The sequence below is a fragment of the Phaenicophaeus curvirostris genome, chromosome 1, assembly GCF_032191515.1.
Source record: "Phaenicophaeus curvirostris isolate KB17595 chromosome 1, BPBGC_Pcur_1.0, whole genome shotgun sequence".
Taxonomy (NCBI): Eukaryota; Metazoa; Chordata; class Aves; order Cuculiformes; family Cuculidae; genus Phaenicophaeus; species Phaenicophaeus curvirostris.
The window spans coordinates 9,311,174-9,330,604 of record NC_091392.1 but is presented as its reverse complement, the minus strand read 5'-3'; the positions used below and the strand labels follow the sequence as shown (position 1 = coordinate 9,330,604).

Sequence of the window (19,431 nt, the reverse complement as noted above, 5' to 3'; positions counted from 1 at the left end):
TCTGTAACCACCCTCACAGTGTATTTAGTGTGAAATAAAGGTGGATATTACAGAAAACATTGTGAAGTATTCCTGTATAGAACTGCCTGGAATGTCCAAATTGAATTACATTAGATAAGCTTTCTGGATAATAGATATGTGTTTCATGTCACAAGTATACACAGCTGTGAATAAAACTATTATAAAGACTTTGAAGTACCTGTAAGGCCTTTGTATGTTGATGAAAAAAAAAGTTCTGACTGAAGTTCTACTCTGAATAAGCATGGCAAGTCTCTGACCTCGAGCAATTCCTCATGAGATCACTTAATACCACTTTACAGGTGAAGAAGAGACAAAGAATTAATAGGATTTCACATTTACGGTACTGTCTTTGATGTCCATTACAGTACAAACCTCCTGTGTATCATCAGCTGTGGTGCTGGCTTTGCAATAACCTCCAACCTCCTTTTGTAAGTGAGGATAACAAAAAACTCCTAATTTGCGTGACTGTTGTCCAGTAAATAGTGTGAGTTCCAGTGGGTGTTAAAAGAATGATGGAAGACACAAAATTGTAAAGGGATGCCAGGAAAGGAAGTAGAATACCCACTGGGTTACAGTTCCATCACAGATGGGAAACAAAATTTGAAAATGTAGAATTAGAAACCTATGTTAATCTTCTTCTCAATACTCCAGGCTGCAAGGAAAACCAAAATTTTTTACATATATTATTATTACTATTATTACTATTATTACTACTACTACTTTATTTTACAACATCCCTTTAAAAAGAATCATAGAATCATAGAATCACCAGGTTGGAAGAGACCCACCAGATCATCGAGTCCAACCATTCCCAGCAATCTCTAAACCATGCCTCTCAGTACCTCGTCCACCCGTGCCTTAAACACCTCCAGGGAAAGTGAATCAACCACCTCCCTGGGTAGCCTCTGCCAGTGCCCAACGACCCCATCTGTGAAAAATTTTTTCCTAATGTCCAGCCTAAATCACCCCTGGGGGAGCTTGAGGCCATTCCCTCTTGTCCTGTTCCCCGTCACTTGGGAGAAGAGGCCAGCACCCTCCTCTCTACAACGTCCTTTCAGGTAGTTGTAGAGAGCAATGAGGTCTCCCCTCAGCCTCCTCTTCTTCAGGCTAAACAACCCCAGCTCTCTCAGCCACTCCTCATAAGGCCTGTTCTTCAGCCCCTTCACCAGCTTTGTTGCTCTTCTCTGGACTCTCTCCAGAGCCTCAACATCCTTCTTGTGGTGAGGGGCCCAGAACCGAACACAGAATTCGAGGCGCAGTCTCACCAGTGCCGAGTACAGAGGGAGAATAACCTCCCTGGACCTGCTGGTCACACCGTTTCTGATCCAAGCCAAGATGCCATTGGCCTTCTTGGCCACCTGGGCACACTGCTGGCTCATGTTCAGTCGCTGTCAACCAACACCCCCAGGTCCCTCTCCTCCAGGCAGCTTTCTAGCCAGACTTCTCCTAGTCTGTAGCACTGCACAGGGTTGTTGTGCCCCAAGTGCAGGACCCGGCATTTGGCCTTGTTAAACCTCATGCCATTGGACTCAGCCCAGCGGTCCAGCCTGTTCAGATCCCTTTGCAGAGCCTCCCGACCCTCCAGCAGATCAACACTTCCACCCAGCTTAGTGTCGTCCGCAAACTTGCTGAGGGTGCCCTCGATGCCTTCATCCGGGTCATTGATAAAGACATTGAACAGGGCTGGACCCAGCCCTGAGCCCTGGGGAACCCCACTTGTCACTGGCCTCCAGCTGGATTTCACACCATTTCCCACCACTCTCTGGGCCCGGCCAGCCAACCAGTTTTCCACCCAGGAGAGTGTGCACCTGTCCAGGCCAGAGGCTGACAGTTTCTCAAGCAGAATGCTGTGAGAAACTGTGTCAAAGGCTTTACTGAAGTCCAGGAAGACCACATCCACAGCCTTTCCCTCATGAAGCAGCCGAGTCAAAGAGCTATAAGGAATTTTCTTTCCAATTCAACAAATTCCTAAATCTTTTCACTTGAGATGAAATCTTGCTTGCCTATTTGTTGGAGGTCAGTATTTTGGGCTACAGTATAAATGACTGAGGATATGTATTTCGAAGAGAAACATGGCGGGAGGGTTACCATACTGATAACCACACAGCCAATATCCTGCAAATGCTGCTTCAGTGCTGTTCAGGACATTTCCAATATGTGCCAACAAGAATTCTTTGAAAATGTCATACCCTGCTGTACATCTGAATAAACACTTGGTTTTGGTTGATGGGCTCTAACACATCTTGAAGAGCTGTAATTTAGAAATAAAGTAATTTCCCGATTATGTAATTTGCAGATGGCTCAGGAATGCATTCATATTGTAGTCTGCAAGGCCATCATAGCCATTCTTCCGCTCTAGTAGAAGGGAATATTAGAAAAAAAGTAATCTGGAAGATTTTTACTCAGATGCCCAGGCATTGTTTCTGCTGTCCTTCCTGTCACTTGACAGGAACTGACATTTACCACATGGGCCAAGCAAAATGGAGACCTTGCATAGGATCTAGTGTAATGGAAATGAAACCACGTTGGCCTACAGATACTACATGATAGAGTCCTTGTTGTGTTTTGAGAAAAAGATCTTCATTGTGAGTCAGACTACAGATTCACACAAAAGTAATAGAGTTGCACTGGGAAATCCATGAAGCACATGAAGTAAAATTCATGAAGCAAAACTAATACTAACACTCTGAAATCTCGACTTTATCTTAAGAGATTTCACTCTATGCTTGACCAGGCATGCGATTTGTGTCTAGCAAAGGATAGCCATGGCCATTCCAGAGTCAGCTGGTGATGAAAGCTGTATCCTGCACTCTCTGCAGCTCTTTTGGATGCTTGTGAGATGTATTTATCGTCTGTTGCCTCTAGAAAAGGCCACCAGCCCCTCCCCCTTGAAAGACAGCTCTAAATCCTTTAAATTACCTCACAGGGCTTTTTTGTGTCCTTTTCTCACACAAGGCTGGAATTTCAAAAGGAGCCAAGAGGGGCCGTCAGAACCAACATGAGCTTTGCTTCATTAGAGTACAGAGTAAAGGAGAGCTTTCTTTTTCCTCCTTCCACAAGTTAGATGAAAGCAAATAACCACTTCATTCCTCAGATTGTTCTCTGCAAGATCCAGCTTTGCACAAAAAATATTTATAAGAGATGAGAATTTTATTTGACTGCTCACTTCTAAAGTTTCTGCAACATCCAACTGGACAGATAAGCAGGCAGCCCAACAAATGTCAAACAACTCTAAAACATTAGAAGAATGGCAAAAAGTTCTGACTTTACCATGTTTCACTATCGAATATTAAAGGATGAAAATTAGATGTGACACAAGGTAGACTAGTGCTCACATGTTTTAGCGATTTCTGTAGATGTGTCTAGCTCAAGGGGAATCTGTAATCCCCAAAGTCAGAAAAGAATCCCCCAAACTGTAAGCCTATTTAGAATTTTAGAAATGAAACTAAATCAGGTTTCATTCTGCTCTCCATACTCAAAAAGGGGAGAATTAGGGTCTAGGCACCTGTCCTCTGAATTGCATATGTATTTTTATTTGCAAACTATGCTATATGAAATTGAGTCTTGAAAACATTTTTCTTTCAAGGTGTATAAACATTCAGAAAGTAACAGAGTTGGCATGGGGACAGCTTAATTGAAGGCTCTGAATGATTAAGCTATTAAATTAGTAAAGCCCTGAAGCCCCAGACAGTCATTTCCAGCATGTGTCACTGGATTTGGGATGAGCTTATTAAGAAGAGACATGGGAAATGTGAGAGGTAAATTAGTTAGTTGTTTTAATAATATGAAGAATTTAGTAGTACTGTATATTTCTTGCTGTAAGTGGAAGCTTGATGAAATTTAGATAGGAGTGATAAGCGACCTCAAGATCACAGATGACAAAGGCATACATAAGTGTAATCAGTTGGATTTTCAGAGAACTTTAAATACTCATTTAGGCAGAGATAGTTTCTTAAATTACGGTGAGATCAGAATACAGCCTAGGTTCTTCTTTAGCATTTAATTGGTACTTTCTTTTGATACCTTCCCAGAAAGAATGAAACTAAATGACTGAACAAGTTGCTGAATTCCTTTTACAGTCACTGAAAAGCGATGAGCACCCTTAAAGTCTCATTCAGCCTGCCTAACCCAAGATTAGCTCTCTGGAGGTACCTCTCCTTCCACTGACAGTGAAAAGAGCCTAATGTGGCTGACTATGTCAGTCAAAACGAAAGAGAGACACCACAGAGAACCTCCTGTGGTGCAGGAGAGAGGCTACAGCGCTCTTAAGATTTCTGATGCTCTCAACAGCTGTGGCTATCCTTTCCTCTCTTGTACATTGAGGCACTATTCCACTTGGAAAAAAATAGAAAAAGTCAAGTAAATGTACTATCCTCATAGTTATTCTCACCATCCACAGCTGTTACTGGAAGGGAGCAGCTAACCTATATGAAGGCTGTATGTGGGAGGACCGTGAACTTGCAGACATTCCTGAAGGAAGCTTTAATCCTGCAAGGGAAGGAATTTGCTGAATCGTCCACCAGCACCAGCACAACACCAGCAGCAACTCTCACTTGTAACCTTAATTAACAAGAACATCAGGACAAGCTACAGAATTTCCATTGAAAATTTTTACATAGAGCTGCCAGGGTCCACCCCATACATTTGCTTTTAAAACAGGGAATAGGGGCCTGAAGACAATTTTACCCTTTTCAGCTTTCAAACAATTGGGAAATGTCACAATCATTGACACCACTTAAAAGGATTTGTTTTCTCAGTCTCCTGGGCACTGCCTCAGGTGAAGAAGTGACTTCGTTTCAGATTGAGCTAGGGTCAAGTCAGGCTCCAGCAGACACAGAAGAATGCTCAGAACTCTGGAGCAACTTTGTGTTGCTTGTGCTTCCATTGCAGAGTTCCAGGTACATACATCAGCTAAAGGAAGTAAATTGAAAAGATATCTTTCTAATAGCAGCTGTGGGCATTAAAGGCCATATGCAGACTCAGTGATTAGGCAAACCAAAACCATATTAAAAGGATCAGATATAGCAATGCATTAAATAAAAACTGAAAAACACTTCCAAGCAAAAAGGAAGAGTTACAAATACAAATCATTTAGTGGTTTCTTTTCAGATAGAACTCTATGTAAACACTTTCTGCATATGCAGAAGGGCACACAGGAAAGATTATCATAAATAACCCACTTTGCAGTAAAAACTGCAAAGACCGTATTTCTGATTTTAAATATTGCTAAACCTTATGGAATAAATACACACCTGAATAAGCTCTAAGCAAACAGATAGGTACTTCAGTCCTGATCAAAAAACTTCAAGCACAGTAGTAAATTTTACAGCTGACTTCACATATCAGTGGATACACTGAGCTCAATGGAATGATGGATGTTTAAACTCACTAGGTCAGACTTTTAAAGATGTTGTAACAAACAGTAAAAGTAAGTGCTGTACACCTTATGCACAGCAAAAGTGTAGTTTCCACTGCTGTCAATACTATATCTTCCATGAATAATTCAGCCATTTGCAAACTGTACAGCACAAATAATTATAGAGAACTTCAGCTTCTCAGAAAAGGGAGTCTCTGTAATTCAGAAACCACTTTTTCCACTAGAATTAAATGGGAAAGTTGGAAACACAAAATGAAAACGTTGGGCTAGGTTTTCACCGTCCTTGTTCCAATTACACTGCCTGTCTCAGGCCCTAATTAGCTAGCTGAAAATCTCCCTATATAGGCAAGATCTGAGCTTAGACACTTCCTTCATCAGCTTCTCCCTCCATGAGACACGTCAGAGGCAGGCAGGGTAGTCTCATCATCTCCTCTGACAGTTCTCAGGTCTCGTGAACTCAACCAACACACAGATCTTATCTGAAGTACTCATCATTTTGGAGCAAAAAAAGGCTGAAGAGGCTGTGGCTGCATCTGATGATCTGCATCCCAGATTCCTGCCCTGACTGAAGAGTGAAGTCTAAGAGTTCTGGATCCATTGAGACATGCCTTCAGGAATGATGGAAGTTGAGCAGTGTTACAAACACATGCCTAGACTGCAAACATCACTGGTTTTTCTTCCCTCTGGATGGTATTCCTAAATCTGGTCTGCCCTTCTCTCCTTTTCACACGCACCAGAGAGGCTTTTCCCAAGACAGTACTCATACAGTTTAAGCAAAAGTTTTTTTAAGAAGATACCATGAATTCTCAGACAAACTCTAATACTGGTCCCAACACAAGAAAGACTGGCTTCCTTGCCAATATTTCTCTCCCTATTTCCTTCTCCCACTTTGCCCTGCTCTCCCAATATTTGTGGAGGTATTGAATTATGAGTTGTAGAATTTGATGGAAAGGAAAAAGCACAATCAAATCCACCAGCAGGTCATCAACTTACAACCAGACTGGATCAACAAACTACAAACCAGGTATCATATTTACACAAGCATACATGCAGGTAATTCAGTGCGGTGTCATTACTCACTTGTCACAGTATGTTGGACTGATGGAAACAGACAAAAGTTTTGCCATTGTTTTCACTAGGGCCAGCAATTCATCCGTATAAAAATCCATCCTATAAAATTATAAATGAACTGCACATCAAGGATGGAGTAGTTCTCACTATCACTGCAACTTTAAACAAAACACTTATTTCTAATATGGCTTGAACTGGAGCCAGGGAGCAATAGAGCTAAATCTGTGTGCAATGCTTTTCCAGTTACTTACTCTCGAGTAATATGTATCCAATTGAGCAACAATAACAAAGAACCACACATGTACTCTTACAAAATATACTTACAGCATTTAGTAATTTTCAATAGACAAATAAGACGCAACAGATGGATTTGAGAAAGTTGAGTTCACAAGATTTACTCATGTGGAGACAAAAATCAGGGTTGCCTTAGGAAAAATCTGTAAATCAAGGAATTGTTAATGGAAACTCTTTCTCTGGGCTTGTATGTTTATATATAAAGGTTACTGTAACTGATTCAATCTCTGTTTGTCCCATTACCTCCCTATACAGGGGACAGCAAAAGAAAATAGGAAATAATAAACGATACAAGAAATCCATCTGGAGTTAAGGCTATATTTATTGTTTTAAACTTTGCACACTCAACTTGATCACCACCTTTCTGAGAACTCTGTGCTCAATAGAAGTTTACTGAACAGAGCTGTGACCTAGTGACACAATATAGTGACCTAGAACAGACACAGAAATTGAAGCTGATGAGATTACAAAAAAAGAGCAACAAACTTTCCCCTCCCCTCCAAAAGCAAACCCCCCTATATTCTTTAATGAAAGATTCTGTTACTTTTGACATATCAATAATGACATTTCTCCTTACCTTACAATAAGGACACAAAGTATTTGAAGGACACAAAAAGAGGTGCTCAGAGGTTAAAGGGCTCAACTGAGCTTTCAGTTTTATAGCTGGCTTCTCCACATTTAGGCTGTAATCCAGAACTTACTGACTTCAATGAACTTTAACCATATTTGCTACCTTTCATAGAATAATCATAGAATCACAGAATAACCAGGTTGGAAGAGACCCACCGGATCATCGAGTCCAAATTATTTGACTGAAATAATGAGATAAATATCATCTGTGCAAAACCTTTCCATTTCATGCACTAAGATGAAGATGCTTGGAAACTTTAAAATGTACTGAGCAAAACCCTGATGCTACCAAACAGGAGTTTCACCACAGATTTCAGCTAGACAAGGATTTCCTTAGTGCTCTCCTCAGATTTCCTTCCTTTAATATGCCACCAAATTCAAGGTGATATAAACCAAATAACCAGAACTCTGTTTTACAATAAACAGAAAGAACCTTTGCAGACCGCAGATGTGGCCTTAATATATGCATTTGTACACTTCCCCTTCCTCTTCCTATCCATAACATGCCCCGTAGGATGCTTCTGATCTTCTGCAAGACTGAGTGACAAGAAGTTAAGAGGAATCAAGAACAGAAGTTCTCTGAAACTTCTGTCCAGCAACCTGGGAAATGGCAGAGCTAATATTGGACCTTTGAAAACCAGTGACCATAGGAAATCAAGGTTGGCAGGGATTTAACCCTTCATGACTAATTTTGGTAACTCTTAAAGCAAATGCCTGAGCTTTCTAACCATGTTTGACATCTAATTAGCTGAGAAAAGCAAGAAGGTAAAAATACATCCTTGTTTTTCCTTTGAAATAAATCACTGACAATTAGCTCTGAGGTATTTGTTTAGGTAAAAAAACAAGCATGCATGTTAAGAGAAAGCACAGTGACAGTCATTGAAAGAGAAATCACTTAGGTCCTCTTCTCACCCTGCATGTTGGGGTTTTTCATTTTGTTTTTTTTTTAATATAAGTTTATGCTACTCAACCACAGCTCTTCATGGAGAGGCAGAGTGTGTAAGTAACTGGGCAGCTTCTTTTCTGAAATGCAAGCAGTTTGAATAGAGATGAATCACATAGTGTCTCATAGTCATATAGCAGTGAGGAACACCCCGAGAGATAATATATTAACATGCAAGGTATTCAGTCAGTGCCTAAAAGACATACTTTCAATGCCTACAGTTGCTACGCAAGGTGTTAACATTGATCTGTGCATAGAATACTGTGCCTGAAGCAAAATTTGTCTGGAAAAGCACCCACTGATAAGGCTTAGCTTTCCCTAACTAATAATGATATCCCCATACTTGAAGATCAATGCATCAGCACAGGCAACACGTGCCTCTTGACCTGGCCAAGCATTTACACTGCTACTTAACATTAAGCATGTAAGTAGTCTGATCTGATTTTCAGGGTTACATATGTTTTAAGTCAAATACGTGATTAATTATACATATGAATCGAAGGCAAAAGTGTGAGTTCCTGTAAGTCTTCAGACTCTAACTTTCCCCAAATCAAATATGGATATATTTTCTTTGCTAGATAGGAAATAAGGTTGCTCAGCGTTTGAACTCATTTTCTTTTCACAATGATCCGCCAATTATAAAAACAGTTTCAATGTTCTTTTCTGTTTCCTGTTTTCCTTGTACAGGATTGACTGCATATTAAAATTTTATGTTTGATTTATTTTAAAATTAAAACCAAAATCCTTTCTTCCAGCTAGAGTAGAACTGGAACACGACCAATCAGCAGAGTACCAAAATGTTGCTACACTGTGTATGGATACAGTACCAGCAGGGTGAAAAAGAGAAAAACAAACAAACAAAACCCACTGTCATCCAGATTTGGCCATCCTTTGAAATTAGTTTCCATGAATATAGTCAGTACAAGTGGGGGTAGCAGACTTGAGCCATCAATAAACTTTAAAAGAGTGAAAAATAATAAACAATAATTAATTAGCTGTTAAACTTCTTTACAGGATATTTTTATAGCATCTGTGCTTCTATATACTAGCCTGAGTTTCAGTGTGATTGTGAAAGTTTGGAAGCAATTAAGATGTTTTTAATGAGTTTTTTGACGTGACGTGTAGTTATGATTGAAGCTTTTTTCAGACTCCATTACTCAAAATAATCAATTTTTTGTTAAATACAAGCGGCTTTTCTTATGAAAAACAAATGAACAGATTCTGAACCTCTTAAACTGTTCTTTTCACACACATCTTTTCAAGTTTAAACACACACAAATATGCATATATGTGTTCTTTAATAAAACCCTGCACATGCATTTATTCCATACAGTGCATCCAAGTTTTGCAGGTGTTTAATTTTTGTTTTTCATCTGAAGTGTGAAAATGACGTCTGCCTTGTAGCAGAGAGGACTTTTCCCCCTCTCTCATTTGTAACAGGAGGAAGATAAAAAAAAAAAAAAAAAGGAAAACGTATTTCTATTGGCAAGAGGTGTATTGACACTATGCTGTAAAGTGAGATTGACATCTATGACCAGGCATGCACACACATGTTCTTTTTTTTTTCCACGATAGCAGCAGTGTTACTCCCCTCTCTTCTTTCAGAACTGTAGCTGCTGCTCCCTCTCTCAGCCTTCAATAATCTGAGAGTTGTGAGAAGGCAGCTCTTCAGAGAGGCATGTATATACACACAGATGTACAGATCTCCCTTTTAGAAACAATACTCGACAGCTCTTAGATTCTTAACTTCTTTGTAAGTTGCACATTCTCCAGATCTGGTGAATTCTTCTGAAAACGTGCTTAGGAAGGAACTATGCTGATAAAGAAAAGAGTCTGCCCACTTCAGAGTCCTGCTTTAATACTGGCAGCGTTATACAGAAGTTAATTACGCATTACACAATTTCAACCGTAAACGTAATCTCACAGCTCTTCAGTTACACCTTCCCTGTGATCTCTAATGAAATACATCAGACTACGTCGAAACCAATCTCCGTTCAAATACACTGCACTGCATTTAACATCCATAGGCAGCATTTCCTAGTGCCTAACAGTCCTTTCCTCCTTTTCTGGACTGATCTCTCCCTTTCAGTTTATAGTTTCTTGGCAAACCCACCATCTACTGCTTATGTTAGGCATCTGATTGTCAGATTCCTACAACCTGAATATTCATGACTTGGAAATTAACTACTTCATGCCTAAAAGAAAAGGAAAATATAACTCTTTATCTATTCCGCGCCGTTTGGAGCAGGTTCGGTGCTGCGGCTGCACCACACGCCCAGCACGGGGGAGATGAGCCGGGTGGCCAAACGCGTCTCCTCGTTTTAAAGAGTAAAGTCCGGCGAAACAGCACAAGATGGGAAAATACTCTTCCCCCGATCAGCCCGATCCGGAGTCCTCGTCTGCAAACGCAACTAACTCCTCTTTGTCTGTGTTTAAACCGCCTGGTACCGAGCGGAGCTCCGAGGGGCTTTCTAAGTGTGTTTTCAGGAATTTCTCCTAACGCCAATTTCCCCTTCGGGAGATAAGGAAAAGCAGGGAGGAAGGTGGGGAGAGGAGGGAGCGGTAGGGCAAGGAGGGGAAGGTTTCGAAGAGGGGAAAAGCGAGAATAAGCGAGAACAACAGACTTACCTTTATAGGATAATTTGAGCCTCGGCACATTATTCTTCGCACGCTGGCAGTTCGCTCTTCCAGCCAGTAAGACTCCCAAGGAAAGCAAGGCAATTCCCCTGAGCCAGCCCATGCTGCAGCAGCCACTGTAGGGTCCCTGCGAGCCGGAGCCGCGGCGCTCCCCGTCCTGCCGGGCGCCGCCGGGGCACTCGAGGCAACCTGGGGGAGCGGAGGTAACAGGTGATGGGGGTGGGTTCCCGCCGCGCCCCCCGCCTCGCAACTTCAAGCCCCTCTCACGCGCACGCCCCGGGCCGGAAAGGGAGGCAGCCCCCGGGCGCGGGGGGGGGCGCCATGTTGCGGGCCGGGCGGGGGCGGGGGGCCGCGCGTGTCCCCGCGCTCCCGGGAGCGGCTGACAATGGGAGCGCGGGGAAGATCCAGCGACCCCCCCAGCCCTTCTCTCTTTCTCTCTCTCTCTCTCTCCCTCTCAATCCCTCTCTCTCTCTCTCTCTCCCCTTCCCCGGTTGTCACGGCACACATGCGGAAAAGAGAAAAAAAAAAAAAAAAAGCAAAACGCATCGCGACAGAGATTAGAGGAGGGAACGGGAACCTCCACCGAGCTGGGGAAAGGCAACGAGCTATCAATTTTATGCCCTTGTCCAGGTTTGTTGGTTTGGGTTTTGTTGTGTTTTTTTTTTTTTTCCTGTCAAATTTCATTTACAGTTCTAATTAAAAGATTTACATCCCCTTTTAAAAAAACAACAGCCCAACGCAACCCACGATGTTGCTACCCACATAAATAACAACTCCTGCCCATAGCGTAATCCTCCTCGCGTTGCTCCCAGTTAAAAACAAGTCACAAAGTCCTCCGTCAGCAGAACTTTACCGCTGAAGCTTTAAAAGCCTTGTTAGGAAGGCTGCTCTAACCCTCCCGTCCACCCCACCTCCTGTACTACTCCGGTTCAGCAGAAGAAATTCCTCCTAAAGCTCACTTCAACAATCAGTTCAAGACATGTACAGGTCTAGAGGGGCTTATAAATTACACTGGAGTATTCTCTGAAGTGTTCTTACAAGTTAAAAACGTTCCAAGCCTTCCAGTTCCTAGGACTGAGATTATTGGAATCTTATATTTTTATGTGATGAAGCTAGATAATGACTCTTGTTTGTTTGTTTAAACAAAAGGACACACAAAATCCCCAGAGGTCTTCTGATTGTTAAGGAGTTGTAAATACAAACATAGAAGCAAACTTAAGCTTTCCCCTCCCACACATCTGAACAACCCCCTTCTGGTGACTGATGGTTTATTAAATTTTCTGTGCTGTGCTGAACATCAATTTAATGTGCATTTTGGAATGTAATGTATCTTACAGAGATATATGCCCTGTATTATATTCCTAATGTAATTTTGACAGAAACATTGACAATCAACCTTTACAAAATATTGGCATCATCAAAGACGTGTGATGACCTGTTTTTATTTTGTTCTGTGCTTTTCCAGAAATAAAAAGAGTCTGTGAGTGCTTTATGGTGACAAGAGTCTATGCCGTTTCAGTGAGATATCTTCCTTCCTTTTACTGTTATTTACTGTGGGTTAAAAAAAAAAAAAAGTTATTTGGTCCCACTGGTGGTGACCACACTACACTCTGAATTTTGCAGAACATGGCATCTCTTTACTGTTCAGACCTAACTACTAGACTAGCATGTAGGAAATAGTGCTAACTTTGAAACTGAAGTTCATGGTTGAAAATGCGGGTGTCAGTGTGGTTCTAATTAAAATCCAAAGACTCATACAGAACAAGATGTGGTGCTAGAGTAAAGCAAAGGCTAAAATTCTGTCACAGCTGCTTTCATTGCTTAACATTCACACACCAGTGGAAAAGAAGAAGCTTTCGCCTTCTCTTCGTTAACAAATTCTTCTGCTTCCTGAGCTTAATTCATTAATCCTGTGGCATTGTATCTGCCAGATTCAGCAATTCTATTGATCAGCAGCATTGTTAAAAAAATAAAATCCAAAAGTAGTGTTGATTTTGGTCATTCCCACACTTGTTATCCTGAGCGTTTTCATGCTCCAGGCAGTGGATTAGAGCTCCAAAATGACAAGAGACGCCTGTCTGTTTTCCGTGGATTACTTGCTACAGACATTCACTCTGCAAAGGAATTCATGTCACTTTGAGATTATTTGGCGAATTGGCCTAATGAATTATGCTTTTGTATTGAGCAAACAATTAGAAACAAAACACAAAAGATGCAAGATATTCAGGACTTTATAAAGCACATCATTTCACAATGATGTTGTTACAGTCAATTTATTTCAAGTTGCATAAAGAGGGCATAACTACTTTTTTTTCTTCCAAGGAAAAGAGAGTACAAAGATAAAATTCTGTCTTTACCATGTAGAACGAATGTGTAACACTCCAGACTATTTTACAGCAACCAAATAAACAAATCGTGGTTCCCACTCCATATGTATTTTGCACAGGAGACATACAGGTTAGATAGCGTGAGTACTAACTTATCCAAGACTGCAATTAGATAAAATACAGCATCATTTCAGCAGAGATGGGAGATGCTTTTTGTATCCTTCATGTTTGAGACCACTCACATTTTGCCTTCCTCTGTGGAATATGTCAGTCCAAAGACACAGAGAAGGGTAAAGACTGTTCCTGCCGGTCCTCCTCCTGCTATTTAGCTCTAAGTAGTGCTAATCAGCTATTCAGGATAGCATATGCTGCACCCCCTTATAAGGAGAGGGGCAATGGCAGCACTTCAGTGGTGCTTGAAGAGGCTTTGTATCTCAAAGACACCCATGGCCATATGTTGCTTCTGCCAAGGCCAAACTGGGCTCTGCTTGGGTGGAATGATTTGGCCAATGCTCCCACAACAAGTGCCAGAAATGTCAACTCTGGGAATTTAGGGTGGGCAACAACTCACTTTCAAATGACAATCTATTCACCTTTTTCCTTTGGTCTTTTGAAAGCAATCTAGCTGCTGAGTTTAGAGAGAGAGTAAAAGTAAAATCCAAACTTTTTTCAGTTCTTCAAATAATACTCTGTTCCCCTTAAGAAAAGAAGGCCACAGTTATTAGCTTAATTTATTATTCCGTTACTGCTCAGCAACTTCAAAAGCAATAACAGTTATTTTGCTTTGTTTCCCGTATTTGTTGCGGATTTTATTTTTATTTTCAGTAATGGCATATAAATGACATTCTATATAGTGTTTTATGTATTAAAGCACAGACAGGCACTTGTGGGCTCTGTTTAACATTTGTGGGCTTGTACTGTCTGACATTATGTTTTGGACTTTTTTTATACCACCTTTCAATATGTGCAGCAACTTCACTTTGATAGATCCTGCAAAAATTTGGAGGATGTGTCTGGGCTTTCAGAATTACTCTTTCAATCACAAGACATCATTTGGTGCTTCCAGTGGCTCAGAATTAATATTACTTGACTCATGATTATTTTAAAACTTCTTGCTGCTGCTCTGATTTTTATACTTAGCAGCTCTTGAAAGCTTAACTGCTCTAGGAAAGTCTTTAGTGTGCTTTAAAAACGTACTTATGTTTTCAGAATAATTTCCTGGTTTTTAAATGAGTCATTGCTTGTTTCTATTGATGTGATCAGATCCTTGTCAGAACTATGCAGGAATTACCAGAATCCATTTTTGATTTGCAGTACTAATCCAGTAATATTTGAGGGAAAGTTTTTTTGGGTTGAGTGTGCAATTTCTGGTTAAAATCAGAAGGAAAAAACCAAACAACCTCTCAGACTATATCTGATTGCTAAAAACCTCTCAACAGAAGACACTCATGAAGAAAATGTGAAATCTTAACTAGAATACTCTCCCTGCTATTTGCTCCCATAGCAGGTGAGTTGCTTGATAAGCAGAATGTTTACAGTACTGCAAATGGTCCCCTTGAAATTGCTCCACTTGTATACATAATGAGACTTGTAGCATGCTTTAGAAAAATAGAGTCATTATTAGCCAAAAGGTGGCTTATCCTAGAGCCCAATTATAAGTGCATTTCTCATATGGTATGAGAGACACAGGATTCATTTTCACAACACATTGACTTCAGAAGTAGAATCCTATTTAAGAAGACCCAGACATCAGCTACCACAGTTTGCTTTTACGTCACAGACTGCTACTCTCTCATTTGGTATGCAACAAACTTTTTTTGCAGAAGTACTAGAAACGTAGTGAAAAAGAATGTTTACAAGTAATTCTTGTGGGGATATGTAAAGGGTTGTTTTTCATGCATATGCAGTGCACTCACCAGCTAATGCAGTAGAAAGAGTTGTGAACTGGCATTGGGGAAACACAGAAATTCAGAGGAATTTCAGACGCTGGCCTCACTTCTAAAGGCAACATGTCTTGAAGTTCTGTTTCTAGGTTCAAGACCTTTGCCTATATCAGACAGGAATCTAAACCTAGAATCTGTTTGACCGCTGTGTTCAGTTCTGGGCCCCTCACCACAAGAAGGATGTTGAGGCTCTGGAGCGAGTCCAGAGAAGAGCGACTAAGCTGGTGAAGGGGCTGGAGAACAAGTCTTATGAGGAATGGCTGAGAGAGCTGGGGTTGTTTAGCCTGGAGAAGAGGAGGCTGAGGGGAGACCTTATTGCTCTCTACAACTACTGAAAGGAGGTTGTAGAGAGGAGAGTGCTGGCCTCTTCTCCCAAGTGACAGGCGACAGGACAAGAGGGAATGGCCTTCAAGCTCCGCCAGGGGAGGTTCAGGCTCGACATAAGGAAAAAAATTTTCACAGAAGGGGTCATTGGGCAGTGGCAGAGGCTGCGCAGGGAGGTGGTTGATTCACCTTCCCTGGAGGTGTTTAAGGCACGGGTGGACGAGGTACTGAGGGGCATGGTTTAGAGATTGCTGGGAATGGTTGGACTCGATGATCCGGTGGGTCTCTTCCAACCTGGTGATTCTATGATTCTATGATTGACACAGTTGTTTTTCTCTTTTCATTATGTCTTATATAGTGAAGAAAAATTCTTCTGATATCTAGACCTGCTGAAATGCGTATTGGATTTTATTTTTACAGTGTTGTTGATTATCACATTAGTTGAAGAGTTTATAAATAGCTGCTTCCACCTGGATTGTAAAGGATTTAAAATTCTGTGGAGTGGCACGTTTTAAGTTTGGAAGGAGTCATAGAGCAAAGTCACTTAAAAATGCATCGGTAAAAAGGGAGTTGAAGGTGTAGAGTTTAACGTTTTATCAAGTTACTGTTGGCAATATCACAGGCTTGCATCTAGTTTTGGAAATAATCTTGCTGTTAGAAGTCTAGACATGTCTTTCTCTGGTGTTCTGTTGGGCTATGTTGCATTTGATAGCCTTATTTGAATCTCCTGAATCTACACAAATCTGTAACATTTCTTATTATTGCATGTGATCAGATTGCTTTCTATGCCAGTTAGTGTCTGCATTCTCTCAATAACACTGCATCCTACCATCTTGTCACAATCAGATTTTCCTTCATTTCTCAGGACTAATGAGACTGTACTCTATGTGATGCTTGTATTTTTGGCAGCATAATGGGATCTGTATCAGTATGATGTGTTTTATTCACAATGCTTTCAGGTCTATTAAACACTTCATCAAATTCTTTAAAAATGTTCTTTGCATCCTGTTCTGTAGACAGGTTATGCGCCTGTCTGAACGGCAGCATTTTCAGATAGCTCTTCAAACCTAAACAAACCTTTACTATTCTCTTGGCCTCTGCTGTCTGACATTTATCTCATATGCAGATGTATGACAACTGTGGTACCCAGAACCATGATAAGGAGCCCAGCTTGATAGCTCAGTGCCAGTCACGTGACATCAATAAGAGTTACAAAAAGCTTTTTTTCCCAACCCCTGGTATGGGTCAGTAGCTTCTGTTTCCAATGGATTAGCTCTGTGTTACTCATCCAAATTGAATAAAACTTCCAAGTCTATTAAATTTCAAGTACAGAGATTTCCATCCCTCTGATTGCTTATGTTTATTGGCTGTTCGGCCTTCATCGAGGAAATATTGGCAAGGACATGTATTTTTTTACAGGAGATGAGGGAAATGCAAAGAAACAGTTGATGTTCTAATTCTTCAGAGGAAAGCCAATTTAAGAAAAAGCATTATAAAAGAGAAAACAAAGCAACAGCAGCCATGAAACTTTTGGCTCATTAAATCTGATTCCAGGCCTGACATGTTGAACTTTGTTGAGGGAAATCTAATCAAGACAGAAGGCCTCCTCCCAAATGACCAGCTGCAGAATGACTTGCTCCTTTAACCCAACAGATTTAATGGTTGGTCATCTCTGAAAATACAGATAATAAACCAGTCCTGTCATTTTCCTACTGCTGTCTGAAGAGCCACCTTGCAAGGTGTATTGCAGACAAATGCATTACAGATTCAGTTATTTGGCAGTCAAATTCACTTCTGGCTTTTATCAGCCACAGTTTTTCAAAACTGAAGCAACTGACAATACATAAAATGTTTTCCTGGACAAAACCTAGATCAATATCAAAATTTAGTTTTCAGGATTTTCTGCTTGTCTTTGAAAGTCCCCCTATGTTGTGATTTGCATCTTTAGACTTCTGTATACCTTTCCAGGTCTGATCCTAAGGGATTAGCAGAGGGCCACACACTAAGACTTTAACATGACAAGAAATTGATCCTGCGTTTCTCACATACTGTGCCAACAGTCACATCCTTACCTCTTCATTTGTCATAGTATGCAAGTCATTCCTGTCAGCCCTAAAAGTCCGCTCTTATCACTCCGTATACAGAAAATCCCCAGTTCTATTGTATCTGGGATTCATCATGGCCAACCTTTTGGCCCTATGTAATTTTGCTTAGTAACCTTTACTGCCAACTGTCAAAGACTTGAAAGACACAACACTATCTTGCGTGTCACCCATTCATCACAGGCTTTTAAATAGTCCAGGTGAATTGCAGCAGAGTCATATGCACAAACCACAAACTGAAAGCGTATGCAACATCTGCTCTGATCATTGTTCTTTTCTGGACTTTTCTTCTTCTCTGTTTTTTTTTTGGTGGTTTTTTTTTTTGTTCTCTCCTTGTGCTGAGTGGTTAATTAGTGTATTACAAAGATATAAGATAACAAAACCATAACCACTGGCTGTCATCTTCATACATCTGCCCTGTCTGACTTTCTAGACTGGAAAAATTTTTAATGAGGATTTTTTTTTCATTGACAAATTGCAAGTCTGATTCTGTTGAACAGAGTGTGTGGGTGCAAATCGTCTTTGGAAGATCAAACAATAGTACACAAAATATAGTGGCTAAAGACTCTTTTTATGGTGTCTGATGCAAAAACTGATAGCCAATTAATCACTACTCAGGTAGTCTGTGGAAACTGGGAATGGTAGGTAAACTGTGATAACTTAGGAAAACTTGGTTGAACTTTCAATAATTTGACCTCTGTGAATGCTTTTAGAGTCAACAATATGTAGAAGTGTGTGCTAGAAAGGAAGGGAGGGAATTAAAGGAAGAACAAGCTCTGAGAAAGCATTAACTAACTCTGTCTTTCTCTTTCTGAATCCCCAGTGAATAAGGATTTCAGCAGGGGAGAGGAACTTTATCCCTTCTCTGGACTGAATTTGTAACCATTTCAGAAAAGCTTTCCACTACATTATTTTCGTATTTGTTTCTCTGACTTCAGAGTCCATGATATTTCAGGCAGGTAAATACAGACACAGGAAAGAAAGATTCCTTCTGACTCCAAAAGTGTTGAAAGCTAAAACAAAGTTAGGATGGAGCTGGACCAGTCAGTCATATAAATCTTGTCTGTGGAAATTCAAAAGTAGGTTGAATGCATGCAGACATATACATCAATTTGCTAGGATGTTTTCTATTTGTCGGGCCTTCTGAAATATTTCAGATACTTTGCTATTTTGACATTTGCATGTGTATGCAGGGAGCATAACTACAAAGAGCATCAGATAATAAAACACATATCCCTGACTCTATAATGAGTTTCTTCTAACAGTACTTGGGCTTGGTGAAAGTGCTGTCAAACCTAAGTCTGAACAATTGCAGGCCATCTTTCCCATTTTCTTTTCCCTCCAAGCAGGGTATGAGGCTGTAATTTCACTACTCAGATCTCCCTGGAGCGTCTCACATGGTGACTGAGGAGTAACAGCAGTGGTAAAGGTGGTCAAAGTGGTAAAGGAAACATATGGCCAGATGTGGGGAGGAGCACTGCTCCACAGCAGCCTGACACCCTGTTGGAGATCCTATGATAATGCCAATCTGCTGACACTGTAAAACGTCTTTCTGCTTTCTCAGAGCCTGTCCCTTTCCTAGTACTAGAGTTGAAGGAAAGATAAAGATGCTGGTACTGCAAGTAAATATTTCCCATGACCATGGAAATTCTTAATTCTGGACCAGAATGAGCTGCTTAATCACCTTAGTGACTTGTGATCAGACTAGGAAGAAAAAAAAGTCGTATACTAATACACCAGGTATTCTGTACATGTAAAATAG

The 19,431-nt window shown here is 40.7% G+C and overlaps 1 protein-coding gene across 3 annotated transcripts in view; it reads right to left on the bottom strand.

The window, feature by feature from the left end:
- SEMA3A (semaphorin 3A) overlaps nucleotides 1–19,431 on the bottom strand; it is a 410,652-nt gene that overhangs the window by 155,531 nt on the left and 235,690 nt on the right. For 2 of the 3 annotated variants that reach the window (XM_069875193.1, XM_069875106.1), the window contains exon 3: nucleotides 10,965–11,162. In XM_069875193.1, the coding sequence (XP_069731294.1) occupies nucleotides 10,965–11,076 (112 nt within the window). In that variant the 5' untranslated portion in view covers nucleotides 11,077–11,162. Of the gene's footprint in view, nucleotides 1–10,964; nucleotides 11,197–19,431 lie in introns of those variants that run through there. The other variant, XM_069875016.1, reaches the window with a different exon arrangement.